Genomic DNA, 17,146 nt, shown 5'->3' with positions numbered 1-17,146 from the left:
TAGGGGTCCCTTCCAACCCAAAACATTCTATGATTCTACTAAAGCGCTTGTGTGGAGCGTGTTGCTGCAGCACTGTAACAGTGATAGAGATGCTTTCCAGTTTTATGCAGGCTTTCTCATAAAGGTGTCAGGGAAGTGTGTATTTCCAGGGAGTTGTGAAGGAGATGAATCATAGAATCTTAGAATGTTTTGGCAGAGAGGCAGAGAGGAGGTGATTTGCCCTTGGAGCCAAGCTGTAAAGGTTTTGGCTTGGGAGGGAAGAGCAGGGATAGGGTACAGAGAGCTGAAACAGAGGAACTCATCCACCATCTCACTCTCATCCATGGTGAGACGAGCTCTGCAACTTGTATTATCCCTGTGTTCTTGCATACCACATTTTTTTGCTCCTTTCTTTCTTAGTATAGCTCTGATTTTCATCCAGCCCAAGCCACCTTTTCCAAAGTGTAGGACATGGCGGCAGTTTTCTGACAGTCCACTTCCTTCAGAGTGTCTCTTTGATGCTGAAGGCTTCTCTTTGACATAAAGGAATTCATAGATAAGAGGGAGATGGGAAGGTGAGAAGGTAGCTAGGCACACCATCTTCATGCATAACACTGACTTTTCAGTGAGGTATAAATGATGGTGCTGCTGAAATCAGCTACTCATTTAATACGTGGATGTAGATGAATTGTAGGAATGTTTTCCTTAGCTAGAGGAAAATGTAGGATTTTTCTTGAACTCTGTTTTATGCATTGTCTGGTTGAAAGGCTAGGGGAGGGGTTGTCTGTTAAATGACGAAGTGAATAAATACACTTATGTCTTTTCCCAAGTAATTGTTTTGGCTTTAGCAAACTGCTTGACCTTTTCATGCTCCCTTCTCCCGTGTCAGATGTATACAATAATGCAAAATACGTGTTTTTATTTTCTACAGCTTACCCCGTACTCACCAACCAGGGGGGCAGACATGCTAAGAGCCAAGGATGCTCTCCTGCGCCTGCGGCCCTGTCGCTGCGCATGCCTGGCACAACTTCCAGCTGGCAGGCTCGCATGGCGTTCGCTGCACGGGCAGCCGCTGCACCCCGAGTGGGCTGCCCTCGCTGAAAAGCAGCTGAAGGGCAAGAATCCAAAGGATTTAATTTGGCACACCCCAGAGGGGATCAACATCAAGCCCTTGTACTCCAAAAGGGACACAAAAGACCTCCCTGAGGAGCTGCCAGGGGTGAAACCTTTCACTCGAGGACCCTACCCAACCATGTACACGTACAGGCCATGGACTATCCGCCAATATGCTGGCTTCAGTACGGTGGAGGAGAGCAACAAGTTCTACAAGGACAACATTAAAGGTGAGACAGCTGATTTAGGAAACAACATTGCCTTGCAAAGCGATAGGGAATATTCATATGGTGAACTACACGGCAAATGTGATAATTCCGACTTTTGAGTTTTGATTTCTGATAGGCTTTTCCCACTGGTGCAGTATTTCTTCAGTACGGGGAAATTGGATCATTTCTGAAACCATCCTTGCTTCTTTTTGCTATTGAGGTGGAAAAATGAGTGCGTTAAATGCTATATTTTTAGTTATTCTGCCTTGACACTGGCAGAGACAAAATTTGGCTGCATCCCAGGGTCCAAGCAGCAGAGATCATGGAGCACTTTACACATTTTGTGACCATGAGAGAAGATTATAGTGGAAAAATCTGTTTAATTTTGTCACTTGGTGCTTCTGGTGTTAGTGCATTCTGATATTTTGGGTTTCTATCTCATGTTGTAAATTTAAAATGAACTCATATAAATATATATCAATAGTGTCATTCATGGTGTACTAGTAAAGTCAGCTTCCTAAAAATATTGGTATTTTCCTTATTTGAGAGCAGTTTTCCCAATATTTCTGCAGCTGATTGTGCTTAGCAGCAATTTGATTAGCTAATAGCCAGAGCATCATCATAACATACTATTGAGTTAGGCATTGTAAAAACACTGCTAAAGTTCTTGGTATACTGGAGCATTAGTTTTACACCAGCTGTACGTCTTAGCAATTGTTAGAAGCTAACTATAACCTTACCAGTCAAAACAACAGACCACTGAAATTTGCCTTTTGAGTAATCAGTGATGCTTTTATTTCCTAATTTACAGGCTTTCCTACTCAAAACATTACTGTTTAGGGCAGGGGAGAAGAGTTGTTTGGGGGTTTTTACCTCTTGCCACATCATGGTTAGCTAATATGACACAATATTAGCTGCTGCAGTATTCTTGCAAGTATTCTTGATTCTTTCAGTTTATAAAACTCTCAGTAAATTAAGAAATTATAAATACAGGGTATTAGAGGTTTGCAAACAAACATTTCAATAGAAAGATTGTTCTGAATATGCTCTATCTTATGACTGAACATTGCTGCCGATAATACTTGGGTTAGCTGGTAGCACAGCTCAGTTACTCAAGAATGTTTGCTGCCAGGGAATTTTCATCTTTGAGTTTTGACATAGCGATACTGTAATTTTATCTCTGTTGTTGTGTTAATGGTTGAATTAATACTGAATTGTTTAGCATAGCTTCTGAATCTGACCTATTTGTAAAGCATTTTTAATAATTAAAACCTCTCTGTAGTTAGAGTAATGCTGGAAATTAAATATCAGTTCTCATAATTGCTGAAATTTATGTTGCTTGAAACTAGGCAGAAATTTACATTTTTGTCATTGTGCTTCAGAGCTAACAGCTAGCTTTTTAGATCAAAGACAAGAGCTGGTATCTAAGAGCTCTGCCAATACTGAGCAGCAGCAGACTTGCAAATGCAGTAGATGCAGTCACTTCAGGGACAGCGGTGCTGGTCAGAGGGTGAATGCCTTGGGTTAACAGTTTCAGGTACCGCTTTCAGGGCAGAGCAGCAAGTCTGTCAAGCTCTAACTGTCCTGTTCCCTCCTTTATATGAGTAACTTTCTCCTACTGCAGATTTGGTAATGTATCACTTCACTTTAGGAATAAACAATGTATGTCAGTAGAGCCAGGATAACAATCAGTGTGTGTGTGTTTAATTTGTGATAAAGAGAAGCTGCTGTGATGTAGTTTATCACGCTTGTTTCCAGCTAAGCTAAGTAGAGTTTCTGTATATAAGCCCTGATACTGTCTGTCTACGCACATTTCTAACTTGTGGCTAAACTGTTATGCAGCGATTTGTTAAACATGGTAAGCTGATTGCGTGGCTGAACTAGAAGAACTATGATATTTTTTTCTCACTTTAAAGCTTTTTCATTTAAAGTTTAAGACTAGAAGACCTTGGACAAGTTTGGGCAGGGAACAGTGTTTAATGTTAAAAATTGGTTTGTCATCCAAGCCTGGATGACTGGATGATGTAAAATAAAATTAATACATTTCATTCTAGTCCTAATGCAAATCTATTTAACACTTCTGAATCTCTCTCTTTCTGTTGTTTTCTTGTTTGTTTTTTTTTTTTTCTTTTTTCATTTAGCTGGCCAGCAGGGATTGTCTGTTGCTTTTGATTTAGCCACCCATCGTGGTTATGATTCAGACAATCCACGAGTTCGAGGAGACGTTGGAATGGCTGGAGTTGCCATTGATACAGTGGAAGACACCAAAATCCTTTTTGATGGAATTCCTTTAGAGAAAATGTCAGTTTCTATGACAATGAATGGGGCAGTCATTCCCGTGTTGGCAACCTTCATTGTAACTGGAGAAGAACAGGGAGTGCCTCAGGCCAAGCTGACAGGGACAATCCAAAATGACATCTTGAAGGAGTTCATGGTCCGAAATACGTACATTTTCCCCCCTGAACCATCCATGCGGATTATTGCTGACATCTTCCAGTACACCTCAAAGGTATTCACTGTTTAAAAGTATTTACTTCTGTTATTATAGCTAGTTAACTATTTATGGAGCACTTTGGAGAACGAAGCAGAAAACAGGAAAACCTGTCATAGAGAAGATTGATGTGGTTGTGGAGAGGGCCAGGAGGAAAGTTAAGATCCCAAATCACTTATGGCATAAATGTTAAGTTTTTTAAGTCAATCCAAATCAAAGTCAGATTAAGATGAGCCCAAGACTGAAAAGACAGCAGGAAGGTTGGAGATGAAGAACAGACAGGCTGTTCTTTGCATAGATAGTAAAAAGCCACATGCTTAAGAAGCATTATACAGCTGTAAGCAGGAGTGAAGAGGTAAGAAACTTTGAAGGATTTCTCCAGTAAAATTGAGCATGAGAAGCAGATAATGAAAGGAGTGAAGTCCTGAACTGATGAGGGGAAGTTCAGTTCTACCAGTTGTTTCCTTAGCTGTGTTTTCATTGGAGAGGTGGAACACAGCTAATCTGTAATCGAGAGAGAGACCTACCATGGTGGGTGAGAGTTCAAGCACAATGAATAGTGCAAAAAGGTAAGAGCGTGTAAAGTATACATCTGCGAACACCATTTAATAGAGGTGGGTTGTATTCGCAATCTACAAAGAACGGATTGTTTATAAATGTCAGTAGAACGATTATCTGATCCTTCCTTCTTCTGCTGTCATGGAATGGTTTGGGTTGGAAGGAACTGTTAAACATCATCTAGTCCAACCCCCCTGCAATGTCGTGCCGTGTTGTCTTTTATTTTTGCAGCATATGCCAAAATTTAATTCCATTTCAATCAGCGGATACCATATGCAAGAGGCAGGAGCTGATGCCATTCTGGAATTAGCTTATACTATAGCAGATGGCTTGGAGTACTGCAGAACTGGACTTAAAGCTGGCCTTACAATTGATGAATTTGCACCAAGGTGAGCTAAAGAAATTTGCAAGTATAAAACTCACTTTTGGTAAAACCTCTAGAGTTTAATATAAAAATCAGTATTTTTACACATACAAGCAGTATCGGGAATGCTGATGTTGCAGGTAGGTTTTGGTTTGGTTTTGTTACACAGTTTCAGCGGTAGGAAAATATCTGGTCCAAAGACACTTAAGACTACATCTGCACCAATAAACTGAATAAAGCTCATGTGTAAGACCAAGCATTGTCAGGGTGTGTTGTGACAGTTGGTCTCTGGGTCAGAAAGAAGATCCCTAAGCTGTTATATCTAACACAATTGTAGCCTTAGGATTGCAGAATGCAGCAAGAACTCTCGCAGTTCTTTTAGACCGTAGTATTATTGAATTTTTTTTTTCATTAGTGTTATTTTGAAATATTTGGGGAAAGATGTTCAGGTAGTTCGATTTACAGCTTCAAATTTCCTAAAAATAAAATTTAATTTTAAGCAGAATATTGTATTTTTGTATAGTTACTTCCAAACTAAGCAGAATCACAGTTTCAGTGGTCTAGTTGATTTACAGAGTCCCTAAATATACAGTGAGTCTAAAAAACAAAGGGCATGGTTCACGTAGCCTGTTGCACATTCAAACTGTAGGAGTCAGCTCAATTAACCTGTTTCCAAGATCTGTGGCAAAATCTAAGTGGGTCATGTAGAAAAAGATAGAGCCTTGTTTTCAAACTTTCTAGTGATGGAGAATCTGTAAGAGCCTTTGGCAAATGTGTTTCAGTAGCTAATTCACCATTTTAAAAGTACATCTTTAGTATAATGAGTTTTACTGGCTTTAACTATGCATGTTTACATTTATAGATCATAAAAGCTGTAAGTAGGAAAAAGTAGATCAGTTGGTCTGTTCCCTGATATCCAGTATTGAACTGATATTTGATTTGGATTTTGATTAAAATCATCAGGAAAAGGATGAAAGCATGCTTATAATTTGTAATGTCTTTTTGTTATAAGTAGTTTGTGAGCATAACTGCACTAGTAGATTATGTCTAGGAACATTCTCTGGCACTAGAGTGTCACTGTATTAGTGACCTGCTGGAACACTGCTTGACCTAGGCCTCCCCCAAAACAGTCCCTGGGGATAGGTTAGTGGTTCTAGGGACCATTGTCGCTGGCAGTTTGCCTGCAGTCACCTTGTTTGGAGGTTAAGACAGCTTACTGGCATGAATGTGTATCATTCTGTAGTAACTGGCATCAGTGTCCAGGAACACTCCCATCATCTTACGTCTGGGTTATATCCGTAAAAGTCAATTAATCAGAGACCTTGCTGTAGGACTTCTCCTTTACTGAAACAGAGTTACTAGAATGTTTTAATGTTTTATCCTGTTCATGTGCTCTTATTACAGGCTTTCCTTCTTCTGGGGAATTGGCATGAACTTCTATATGGAAATAGCTAAGCTGAGAGCTGGGCGGCGGCTGTGGGCTCACTTGGTAGAGAAAATGTTTAAGCCCAAGGATCCCAAATCCCTTCTGCTGAGAGCTCATTGTCAGACTTCGGGCTGGTCACTCACTGAGCAGGTTAGAAACTGGACTGTCATCAACTTCTTCATTTCAATGTGTTCTCGTGGTGTATATCTTAAAGGGAGCTACGGGTTTTACTCATAAATACGCACCTTTCTGACGGAGACAGCCTGTCTTACTCTCAGCCTGACAAATGCTTACGCTAGCATTGGATACATCTTCTTGCTTACGTAACACAAAAAGTCTTGTTGAGTGCCAGCAGCATTGGCACACCCAGCAAACCCTCCAAAATGCCAGTTTATGAAATTCCTCAGTATTCTGGACTGCCCTGTAGTGCTCAGGTAAAAGGGCAGAAACGGAAAGCTTGAGACTGTATTCACAAAAAGGATTCTAGTATGGCGATAGGCAGAGTCTCAGTGCCTAACTTTTCCTTGTCTGGCTTCATTTGCATTCTGGAATCATTGTCTTAACGCCTGTGTTCTCTCAGTCTAGTGGATACTGAATTGAGAATAAGATCCAAACCTGCTAAGTAGAGAGAATTGCAGAGAGGTGCTTGTATTAATTCAGGACTCAGAGGATGAAGTTCTCTCTTGGATTTTTCCTGTAAGTTATCCTTTCAGAGTGCAGCTGAATATGGAAGTAGAGGCTTCTTTTTCTCAAGATCTCTGGCTTGAGAATTCATTTGAGCATCCAAGGAAGTCGTCATGCCCCTGTCTCTCACTGCTGAAGAGTGAAGTAATGGTTACAGGTCATCTGCTCTTTTGAAACCGGGTGCACTTTCTCCTTTTCCTGTTGAGTTACTTCACAACAAGAAAATAAATCATGGCACTGCATATATAGTTTCTTGAGTGAGGTCAGAGCTCTTATTCCAAGGCCTGCTGTCGCTCAGTTTCATGCAATATCAGTTATTTTTTAGGTTGTGATTGCAACCATTGTTATTTGACTTTCGTGTCTTGGTTTTATGCTTTTTTTCAGAGCAAATTTAATGTTTACTTACATTACAGGAATGCAGTAAAACTAAAACAATGGATTTTTTTGAACTGTAGCCTTTGCGGGTCCTCCAATTAAAAGTACTGTATGAGAGCAAAATATTAATATTACCAAAAATATGTTCAACCATCTTCTGGTGTCCAGTGTAAATACATTTCTGGCCAGAACATAATCCTCCTGTCTAAACACTGTTTATCTTGATATAGCTCCTCAGTGCCCAGTGTTGGCTCCTTATAGATTTTAGAGGGCAAATACATTTTCCTTTGGCCTGTCTTTAGGTAGGTATCTACTCATAAATTCAGTTTTACATTCTTGCTCATTCAAATCACATTTTTCTGTTATTCTTTAAATGGAATACTTGAACAAGAAATAGACTCCAGTGCGGGTAGAATTACCGTGTCCTTGTAAAACAGTGATATTAATTCAATTTCTTTGTGGAAAGTAATTTAATTCACAGATCTCATGATTCCTTTTGCCTCCTTGAAGGGCATGTTATATTGTTAGCTCTTAATTATTTTGGATACATTTCATCCCAGCTAAGCATGTCAAGAATTAGATATGCAATCTTGAGCTACTGTTAAGTTCCCTCATAATCAAATGAAATAAGATGGGCACATGCAGCAGGTGAATCTTCACTCTGTCTCAAAACACAAGTCAACCCCTGTAGATCGTGATAACTCTTCAACTGTAAAGGCACATGTATATACAACTCAGCTATCTAGATGTATGAAAAGGGCAGATAAAACTTCTGACCTAAAGGCTGAGATTATATTCTGTAATGCTGTCTCTATTTCTATACCTTGTACTCCAGATTATCCATTTGTTTTGGTTAATATCCCAGTTCTCTTATAGATATCTTTCAGGTTTATAACACCAGCAAATTTCAACATTAATTCCTACCTTTGTGTAATGCTGCTATTAATGAAAATATTGAGCACATTTAGTTCCAAAACACTTCTTGACTAGTAACCTGTCTGCCAGATGTGCTGTTTGCTGCTCCAAGGCTTCTGGAATCCCAGGATGGAGGACATTGGGACTGCGTGTTCCATCCTCTCCAACTTGGATTCATTAACTTCTTCAAAACACCACTAAATATAAGTCAGGCTTTGCTTTGTTACTCGTACACTGATATTTTTGGCTTTCTTTCTAATCTTTTTGTCCAAGATACTGATAAGTGATACATCAGTTTAATTGGATGTTTATTATTGACTTTCAGCTTTTGTTATGATTACTCTGTTTCGATTGGGAATCTTGCATTCATTTCATTGCAGTAGTATATGTGTGACTAATCTGCCTCAGCCCCGTGGCAGAACCGTTGAGCTTCAGAGCTCTCCTTGTCCTTCCAGGATCCCTTTAACAATGTTATCCGTACTACAATTGAAGCAATGGCTGCGGTGTTTGGAGGCACACAGTCTTTGCATACAAACTCATTTGATGAAGCCTTGGGTTTGCCTACAGTGAAGAGTGCTCGCATTGCTCGGAACACGCAGATCATAATTCAAGAGGAGTCAGGTATTCCTAAAGTGGCAGACCCGTGGGGGGGATCTTACCTCATGGAGTGCCTCACCAACGATGTCTATGAAGCTGCTTTGAAGGTCAGTTTGCATAACCTTTTATGTTTTGTGGGAAAATTTTAGGTATAGGAGTTTGGAGAAATGTGTTTTAAGGGACTATTTGATGTGTTGGTAACTTCTAAAGAGGGAATTATTTTACACTTATGCTTCAGTGATTTCTTTGTACATGAACTTTACAAAAATACAGTGTATATTTAGAGAAAGAGAGACTTCAGCCTTCTAGTAGACTACATTTAAAAGGGAAATATCCCAGTGTGGAATAAATAATCAAACCCTGCAAAGTCCCTTGCACAGTGAAGACTCCCAGTTTGCTGGGTTATCTGGTTTTTGTGTAAGAAAAAAAAGACTTCAACAGAAGAAAAGGTCAAACTGACCTACTTAGTTACATGCCTACTCTCGCTTGTGGTCATCTGCTTGAGACTTTAAAACTAGGGGTTACTGAAAGCAAAGTTTTATAGCCAAGCATGTAGGCAGACAATAGTCTGGCCGTGCTTGAGTATTATGCAGCATTTAGGAGAAATTTTTCTGTTGGATCAGAATATTTTTTTTAATAATGTTTTTAGCTGCCAGTCATTACTTGCATGTGTAAAGTACTGTGCAGGAGTAGTCTTACTGGTGTCAATCCTGCATAAAGATGTATGCCTACATGTCTAGCCTACTGCTAAACCCAGTGATTCTCCTTTTGAGCAAATTATTGTGCTTATGCAAAGTCCCAAATTAATAAGCTTATACAGGCCCAAACACTAGCCTGGGAGTGTACAGACACTGTGAGCATGTTGACTTGATTTTTAGGTCCTTGTCAACTAGGATGCTTCTAGAGAGTGCCAGGCATAGTCTGATGGCCATTTTCAGTAGGCAGTTTGAATGCGGTCACCATGTTTTGGAGCTAAATAGGCTTCTGCTGTGTGAGAGCAGAACCACGCCATGCCACTTGTCTTCAGGATCAGAGAACTGACCCTGACTTCTTTCAATTTATTTGCGTTTGTATACATGTAACTACGAGGGCTGGTTGGCAGGCAGAAGTCAGCGTAGAGGTCTCGAATTTTAGGCCTTCTCATCCATAGGTGTTACTGGTTGAACAATATGCCATGCATTGTTACTGAGTTCATGGTAATAAAAATGCTCTTTTGTTTGAGATGTCTCTTTAATTTATACCCAAACCTGTGGTTGGAGCCATGGAGGTAGGAAACACGCTTTTAGAGCACAGGATTGGATAGGTAGGTATAACAAAAATTTGGGTGGCAGTACAAGTGCAAAGTTTGTTTTGTGAACCTTGCTACTACTCACTTTCTCAATCCTCTTCATTTCTTAGCTTGTTGAGGAGATAGAAGAAATGGGTGGAATGGCCAAAGCTGTTGCTGAGGGGATTCCCAAACTTCGTATCGAAGAGTGTGCAGCTCGACGACAAGCCAGGATTGACTCTGGTAGGGATCAGAGAGATGAAAGAAGGGAAAAGTGCCAATAGAATACCTTTGTATAAAGGTTTTTTTACACACTTTTTCATTGTTTTGTTTCTTCTTAGTTTAGGAGTAGCATATTGTGAGTGACAAAATGGTAATAGTTTTATGTCAATGAAAACTTCTGGAAAGAGAGATAGCAGTATGTATGAAACACAATACTGGTATGAAAACAGTCTTGCTTGACATATTTAAGACTGGATTAGACAAAGCACTAGAATGACTGTTTTAAAGGAGTATTTTGGGCCTTCAGTAGTTAATTGTCTAATTTCTGCTAGTATCTTTAAACTGTCATTCCTGAAGTTAAAAGCATGACTGCCAGAAGATGGCGATATTGAATGTATCTGGGCAAATTCCTGGTTTTGCTTGAGAACTGCCCATTTTTCCCAAAGACCAGAAAAAATGCAGTCATCTCAGATTAGACAAGGATACAGCACTTTGTGACACACACACACACACGCACACACATGTGAGAGCAGAACCACGCCATGCCACTTGTCTTCAGGATCAGAGAACTGACCCTGACTTCTTTCAATTTATTTGCGTTTGTATACATGTAACTACGAGGGCTGGTTGGCAGGCAGAAGTCAGCGTAGAGGTCTCGAATTTTAGGCCTTCTCATCCATAGGTGTTACTGGTTGAACAATATGCCATGCATTGTTACTGAGTTCATGGTAATAAAAATGCTCTTTTGTTTGAGATGTCTCTTTAATTTATACCCAAACCTGTGGTTGGAGCCATGGAGGTAGGAAACACGCTTTTAGAGCACAGGATTGGATAGGTAGGTATAACAAAAATTTGGGTGGCAGTACAAGTGCAAAGTTTGTTTTGTGAACCTTGCTACTACTCACTTTCTCAATCCTCTTCATTTCTTAGCTTGTTGAGGAGATAGAAGAAATGGGTGGAATGGCCAAAGCTGTTGCTGAGGGGATTCCCAAACTTCGTATCGAAGAGTGTGCAGCTCGACGACAAGCCAGGATTGACTCTGGTAGGGATCAGAGAGATGAAAGAAGGGAAAAGTGCCAATAGAATACCTTTGTATAAAGGTTTTTTTACACACTTTTTCATTGTTTTGTTTCTTCTTAGTTTAGGAGTAGCATATTGTGAGTGACAAAATGGTAATAGTTTTATGTCAATGAAAACTTCTGGAAAGAGAGATAGCAGTATGTATGAAACACAATACTGGTATGAAAACATTCTTGCTTGACATATTTAAGACTGGATTAGACAAAGCACTAGAATGACTGTTTTAAAGGAGTATTTTGGGCCTTCAGTAGTTAATTGTCTAATTTCTGCTAGTATCTTTAAACTGTCATTCCTGAAGTTAAAAGCATGACTGCCAGAAGATGGCGATATTGAATGTATCTGGGCAAATTCCTGGTTTTGCTTGAGAACTGCCCATTTTTCCCAAAGACCAGAAAAAATGCAGTCATCTCAGATTAGACAAGGATACAGCACTTTGTGACACACACACACACACGCACACACATATATATATATATATATATGCGCGCACATGTACACATATAGTAAGTCTATGGGGAGATATGTATATATGTGTGCTTATACCTCTATCCCATGTTTTGTAGTCTGCATTCCAGTAGCAGTCCAGTAACAGGAACTAGAAATAACTCTAACATGAAAGAAGTTACATGAACTTTTTTATTTGGAGGATAAATTTGAAGCAGGTCTTTAAGACCGATAAAGTATAATCAGTAAAAGTTCTGTGTTTTCTCTCCCGAGGTAAATTACTTCATGTTGCTTTGAAGAGTGTAGTAATGTTACCAGGCACTGCAGATAAAAATGGTTGTTAAGTCCATACTGGCTGAAAGCTAAAATACAGTTTTCCAACATGATAAATTAATTTTTATTCACATGGAGTAGTTTTAGGTAGGAACTTCAGTTTTTTATTTATCTGGTAAATCAGAAAACTAAACACAGAGCAGTGCAGGAGACTAGTACTTCTGCTTAATTCTGTAAGGTTCAGTTATGTAAACTTAAAAAGAGAAAAATAACTAATGTGTATTAGTGTCTCATTACTAAATCAGTTTGTAAGATAAATGTTGTTCTATTTAAAATCTTTTTTTCTGGCCCAGTATTCACTGAGTTGAATGTTCTTGCAGCTAATCATCTCTCATCATAACATATGAAAAACACAGATGTAAGTCCATCCTATAAGAACAAATTTTAAGTGTTTGAAATGTATATAATTATAAAGCAAAGCACTGTGTTATAATGCTCCAAATTTTCTTGTCCTATTAATATTGTGTCTTTTCACAGTAGTTTGCAAATGTATTCTGAGTCTCTGGTGTTTCCACTGGAAATAGGTTCTGAAGTAATTGTTGGAGTAAACAAGCATCAGCTAGAAAAAGAGGAGACAGTCGAAGTTCTGGCTATTGATAATACTTCAGTCCGTAGCAAGCAGATCGAGAAGATTAATAAGGTGGGAACTGCCTTCTTAAAAATGAAAGCTCTGTAATTGCAGATACAACATAAGTAAAGGTGGCTTGCCAGAAACTTGACACACATTTCTGAGAATCCACTCTAGTCGTTAGCAGAGAGGCTAGAGTTCTGTTCAGCTTCAGTGGAGGCTGATGGAAAATCCCAAGAAACACAGTATTGGCATTCAAACACAAATGGTTTTGTTACATTCATTTGGTTTTAATCACTGAATTTCAGATAGTCTCATGAATGTATGTCTAACCTTTCAAAATTGAGAACTTTACATTTTCTGAAAAGAAGATAGAAAATAGCTATGAATGTTTTGCTCTAAAAGTATGTAACATTACTTAATCACTCAGACTGCTTGGTGCAGCTTATCAAGTGCTATTAAGGAACAGGGTTATGGAACCAGAAATCAACATCCACTTTCATAATTAATAAAAATGTAGATAAAATGGTTTCAGAGTTATTTTATGGACTTGTACACATGTTTTAAGGTCTGAGATGCCTTTTTTCTTCTAATCTTCTTGAAATATATAGCGTATATTGACAATTCCATGCCTCCGGAATTAATATTTGAAATCAGAAAGTCTTACATGCTCGACTTCCCGGTTCACTTTGTAGTTTATTTTAACTGAATATTTTTCTCCTCCACTTCAGGTGAAGGCCAGTAGAGATCAAGCAGCAGCCCAGCAATGTCTCGCTGCTCTAACACAGTGTGCTGCTACCGGGGAAGGCAACTTACTTGCACTTGCAGTGGAAGCAGCACGTTCAAGGTATTAGGAGTGAATATCCAGCTGCTGTTTAAAAACTGATGTTTCATTTTCACCTTTTAACTGTTCTTGGGTATGGTGTCAGTGGGGTTGGTGTCTTGAGATGTTTTGGGTTTTTATTCAGAGGTGGAAGTAGAAGATGGCTGCAGTTTGACACTGTAAGATAGACTATTACATTTTACATTCTCTTCAGGCTGTGCTTTAATTTCTCACAGAGAACAATGCAGATACAAAGAATTTCGTATGAAATTATGTTGTTCATACACATTATGTTGTTTACAACTCAGACTCTTACCAGTTTCAGGACATAACCAGGTTTCTCTGTCACCCTGCTGTTTCATAGGTCAGGGAGCTTAAGAAGTGTCTGAAATGTGAAAATGGATATTCACAATCTTATCACGCTCTGTTGCTTCATCCTTCCTTGCACCACAGATTGGTGTGAAAACATTTTTTGACTGAAGGAGAAATGAGTTTGCTTAGTCAGGCAAAGATGTAAAAGATGCTCTTGAATAGGGCAGTGAGACATCCTTTGGAGTCCAGTGGAGCATTTACCTTTTTCACTGAAGGTGCTTTTAAGACTGTTTCATTTCTGCTTCAAAGTAAGCATCAGTCTCTGGAGCAGATCCTATTTGTCTGTTCCTTAATTAACTAAATGCCCCAAAAACGAGCGAACCAAATTCAGTCCTTATTGAGATGCTGACCTATTTTTACTGTGATATCTCCAATTCCTTCATTCCCTTTCCTTGAACACTTAACAGATGTATTTTGAATACATTCTCTCCCACAGGGAGCTTGTCACGATTCTCCAGCAGCATGTCTATACCTGTCTTTAACTTTAAAGGTCACAGGAGGGTAATGTTGAATTTACCAGGGATTCGTATCTTCTGTACCAAAACTGACCTGTTAACCTGCTAGTTTCTCTCCTTGGTGACCTTGTTTTTATTATTTGTAAAAGCATTAATGGACTGCAGATGCGCTTTGTAAGTTGCAAACACAAAACTTACCTCTTCCCCCAAACTATATATGGGATGTGACCACAGAAAGAAGTTCTCATGGCATCTGATAAAGAGTGTTTGAAGGAGGATTATGAGCTCTGTGAACATTTAATGGGGAACCCTTCTGTTAGGGGCAACATCGGGAAAGATTTTCAAGTGATCACATTCATCCTTTACAAGCAGTAGACAGGCAGGCCAGTATCACCAGCACGTTAGCGACAGATGCCTGTCTCCTACTGAACAGAAAACACTGGGTTTTGATCATGAAGACAAATAATGTAATTCAATTGAAATAAAAGAAGTAGCACAGAATTTTCAATGTTGAACTGCAGAAAAGACTCCATATGGAGATTTCAATGCTGACAAGCACAAGTAGAAGAGTAATTTTATTATTGTACCCAAAGTAATAAGGCAGGCCAAAGGTGACAGGGAATGGGAGCAGTACTGCCGCCCTTCTGTGCCTCATTTCTCATGAGGAGCCACGTTACAGGAAAATGGGTGTAGTGGGGTAGGGCTATGAGACAGGAGGTGCTAAATTCTTTCTCCGTCAGGGGTTGGACTAGATGATCTCTGGAGATCCATTTCAACCCTTGCCATTCTGTGATTCTGTCATCTGCAGTGCTGTTTTTCTGTCCCATCCATGATGGAAAAGGAAGGCATGAAGTGCAATGTAGCATGTAGTGCTGCTTCTTTGTCTGCCCAGTCTGTGTCCTCGTGGTACTTTGTCACCTGATTACACAGTGCTACCTCTCATTATGGGTGAAATGCCAAGAGTCGATGGCAGTGGTGTGAGGCAGAACAGACAGAAGGTGACGCTGCTAACAGGCACGTTATGGTCATTGACTGGCTTTATTCAAATTCATATTTGTGCAGCGTAGCCTCTACAGCTGGTTGTGAACCACTGGGAGAGAGTCATAGCACAAATTGCTAAAGGAGGTAGATCCTGTGCCTGATAGGACACACTGAATTGAACTACATCCTCTCTGGCCATCGCAGTTGTGGTTGTATTTCATCCCACTGACCTTGCTGAATTGCCCAGAAGCTTAGTGAAGAGCCAACCTCCTCTTATTTGGAAGTCCCCTGCTATTGAGGAGGCTCAGGGAATCCCTGAGCAGTTGAGGGCTCTGATATAGCACAACTGGTCAGCAGTAATTCTGAGCTGTGCAGAAGTTCAGAGGATGCAGGCTACAGTTTATGTACAAACATTCTGTCCTTGCCACAAGACACGTCGTAAGGCTTATAGGCTAATAAAACACAAAACAGAGAATACAGCTGTCTTTTGGTCTCCACTTCAAAATTTTAAGTTTAATTCAAACAACAGGTTAGATTGTAAAATACCTGCTATTCCAAAACAAAGGGGGCTACCAAAACATGCATTCCACACAAGGCAAATGTGAATGACAGTCATGTGAAAGAAACACAAATTTATACAATAAAGGCAAAGTGAATTCTATTCTGTCGATTTTGCACAATTGTCTAGCAGGGGTTTACCAGCATGCATTGAAAAAACTGTAAATAATAAGAATTGTTGCTTATGCTACTTAAGTTTTATAATAGTGAGATGAAAACGGTTGTCTCCAGAACAAAATTTTGCTGTAAAGATAAACAGAAGTGGGAGGGGTTTTATATATCCAGATTGTAAAGAAGTTTCCCAATGTTATGACTAACTGATTAATGAAAAGTGTAATCATCATTCAAAACAAGGTTTTCCTCTCCTGTTAAGAAGAGAGGCTGTATTCCTGGCTCCAGACAGAGCTATTCCGCTGTGGTTGCGTACATGGCACCCAGGGATGCAGCAGGACTAAGAACTAAGTAGAGATATTTTATTTTTAAATGTTTATTGGTAAATAGTAGGGAAACATTCATGAGTAGTTTAAAAGCAAAATTCCTATTATTACTTAGGGACTTTAGATTTAAAGTGTCGCAGAGACTTGGGGCAGAATTTCAAAATGCTCTAAAGGGATTTCAGAAGCAGTATTTACAGAAGAAAGAAGTGTTTTTCATTTCTTGTGCAGTACACAGAAAAACTTCATCCCAGCCACCAGTTCATACTTCAATAAAATTGATAGTCCAAACCATTTATTTGTCACTTGTTACGTGAAACTTTTCATTCACACTTTTATGTAACAAGAACAGAAAAGCACACCACAACCGTATGTACATGTGCTGCGCTTTGATTTAATACTGAAGTTATACTTGGATGCTGCTTCTGCAAAAGGGGAGGAGAAAAATTTATCTGAATTTCCAGTTTTCTCTAGACGATGTGTGTTATGCCACTGTAAGCCTTCAGCAAACAGCCAGTGTTTACACAGGCGTGAGTTGTCGGTGTTGATGCATGGGATGTATCTCTATCAGGCTGCGGTCTGTGATGTCTAGCGCTCTGAGAGGGAATCGGTCTTTGAGGATACTATTTTTAGGTCTGCTGCAAACTTGCTTTTTAACCTTGGGGAAGTCACCTAATCTAGCACTTCTACAGTTTACTTTTCAAATTTTTTGTTAGTAAGATCAGAGAAGAGTAATATTAACAAGATTATTTAGATGTCCTGAAAAACAAAAAAAATATTATGTAGTGAGTAAGGTCCGAGAACTGTTGTAACTCAGGTGGTGCTTGCTAAGCTTTCTGAGATCTTACAGGTGCTGTAAAAATTCAAGAGTATTACATAGTGATGTCAATGTTTCTGA

At 39.3% G+C, this 17,146-nt stretch overlaps 1 protein-coding gene across 1 annotated transcript in view; it reads left to right on the top strand.

Annotated features, from left to right (window-relative positions):
- Positions 1-17,146, top strand: part of MMUT (methylmalonyl-CoA mutase) — a 25,879-nt gene continuing 8,733 nt past the window's right edge. Inside the window, exons 1-8 of the mRNA XM_009639624.2 lie at positions 1-1,322; positions 3,443-3,810; positions 4,582-4,739; positions 6,119-6,290; positions 8,570-8,818; positions 10,110-10,221; positions 12,582-12,697; positions 13,357-13,472. Of these exons, the coding sequence (XP_009637919.2) occupies positions 869-1,322; positions 3,443-3,810; positions 4,582-4,739; positions 6,119-6,290; positions 8,570-8,818; positions 10,110-10,221; positions 12,582-12,697; positions 13,357-13,472 (1,745 nt within the window). The 5' untranslated portion in view covers positions 1-868. The remainder of the gene's footprint in view (positions 1,323-3,442; positions 3,811-4,581; positions 4,740-6,118; positions 6,291-8,569; positions 8,819-10,109; positions 10,222-12,581; positions 12,698-13,356; positions 13,473-17,146) is intronic.

The sequence above is a fragment of the Egretta garzetta genome, unplaced genomic scaffold, assembly GCF_000687185.1.
Source record: "Egretta garzetta isolate BGI_Z169 unplaced genomic scaffold, ASM68718v1 scaffold235, whole genome shotgun sequence".
Classification (NCBI taxonomy): domain Eukaryota; kingdom Metazoa; phylum Chordata; class Aves; order Pelecaniformes; family Ardeidae; genus Egretta; species Egretta garzetta.
The sequence above is the reverse complement of the archived record's forward strand: the minus strand, read 5'-3'. Positions and strand labels throughout refer to the sequence as shown.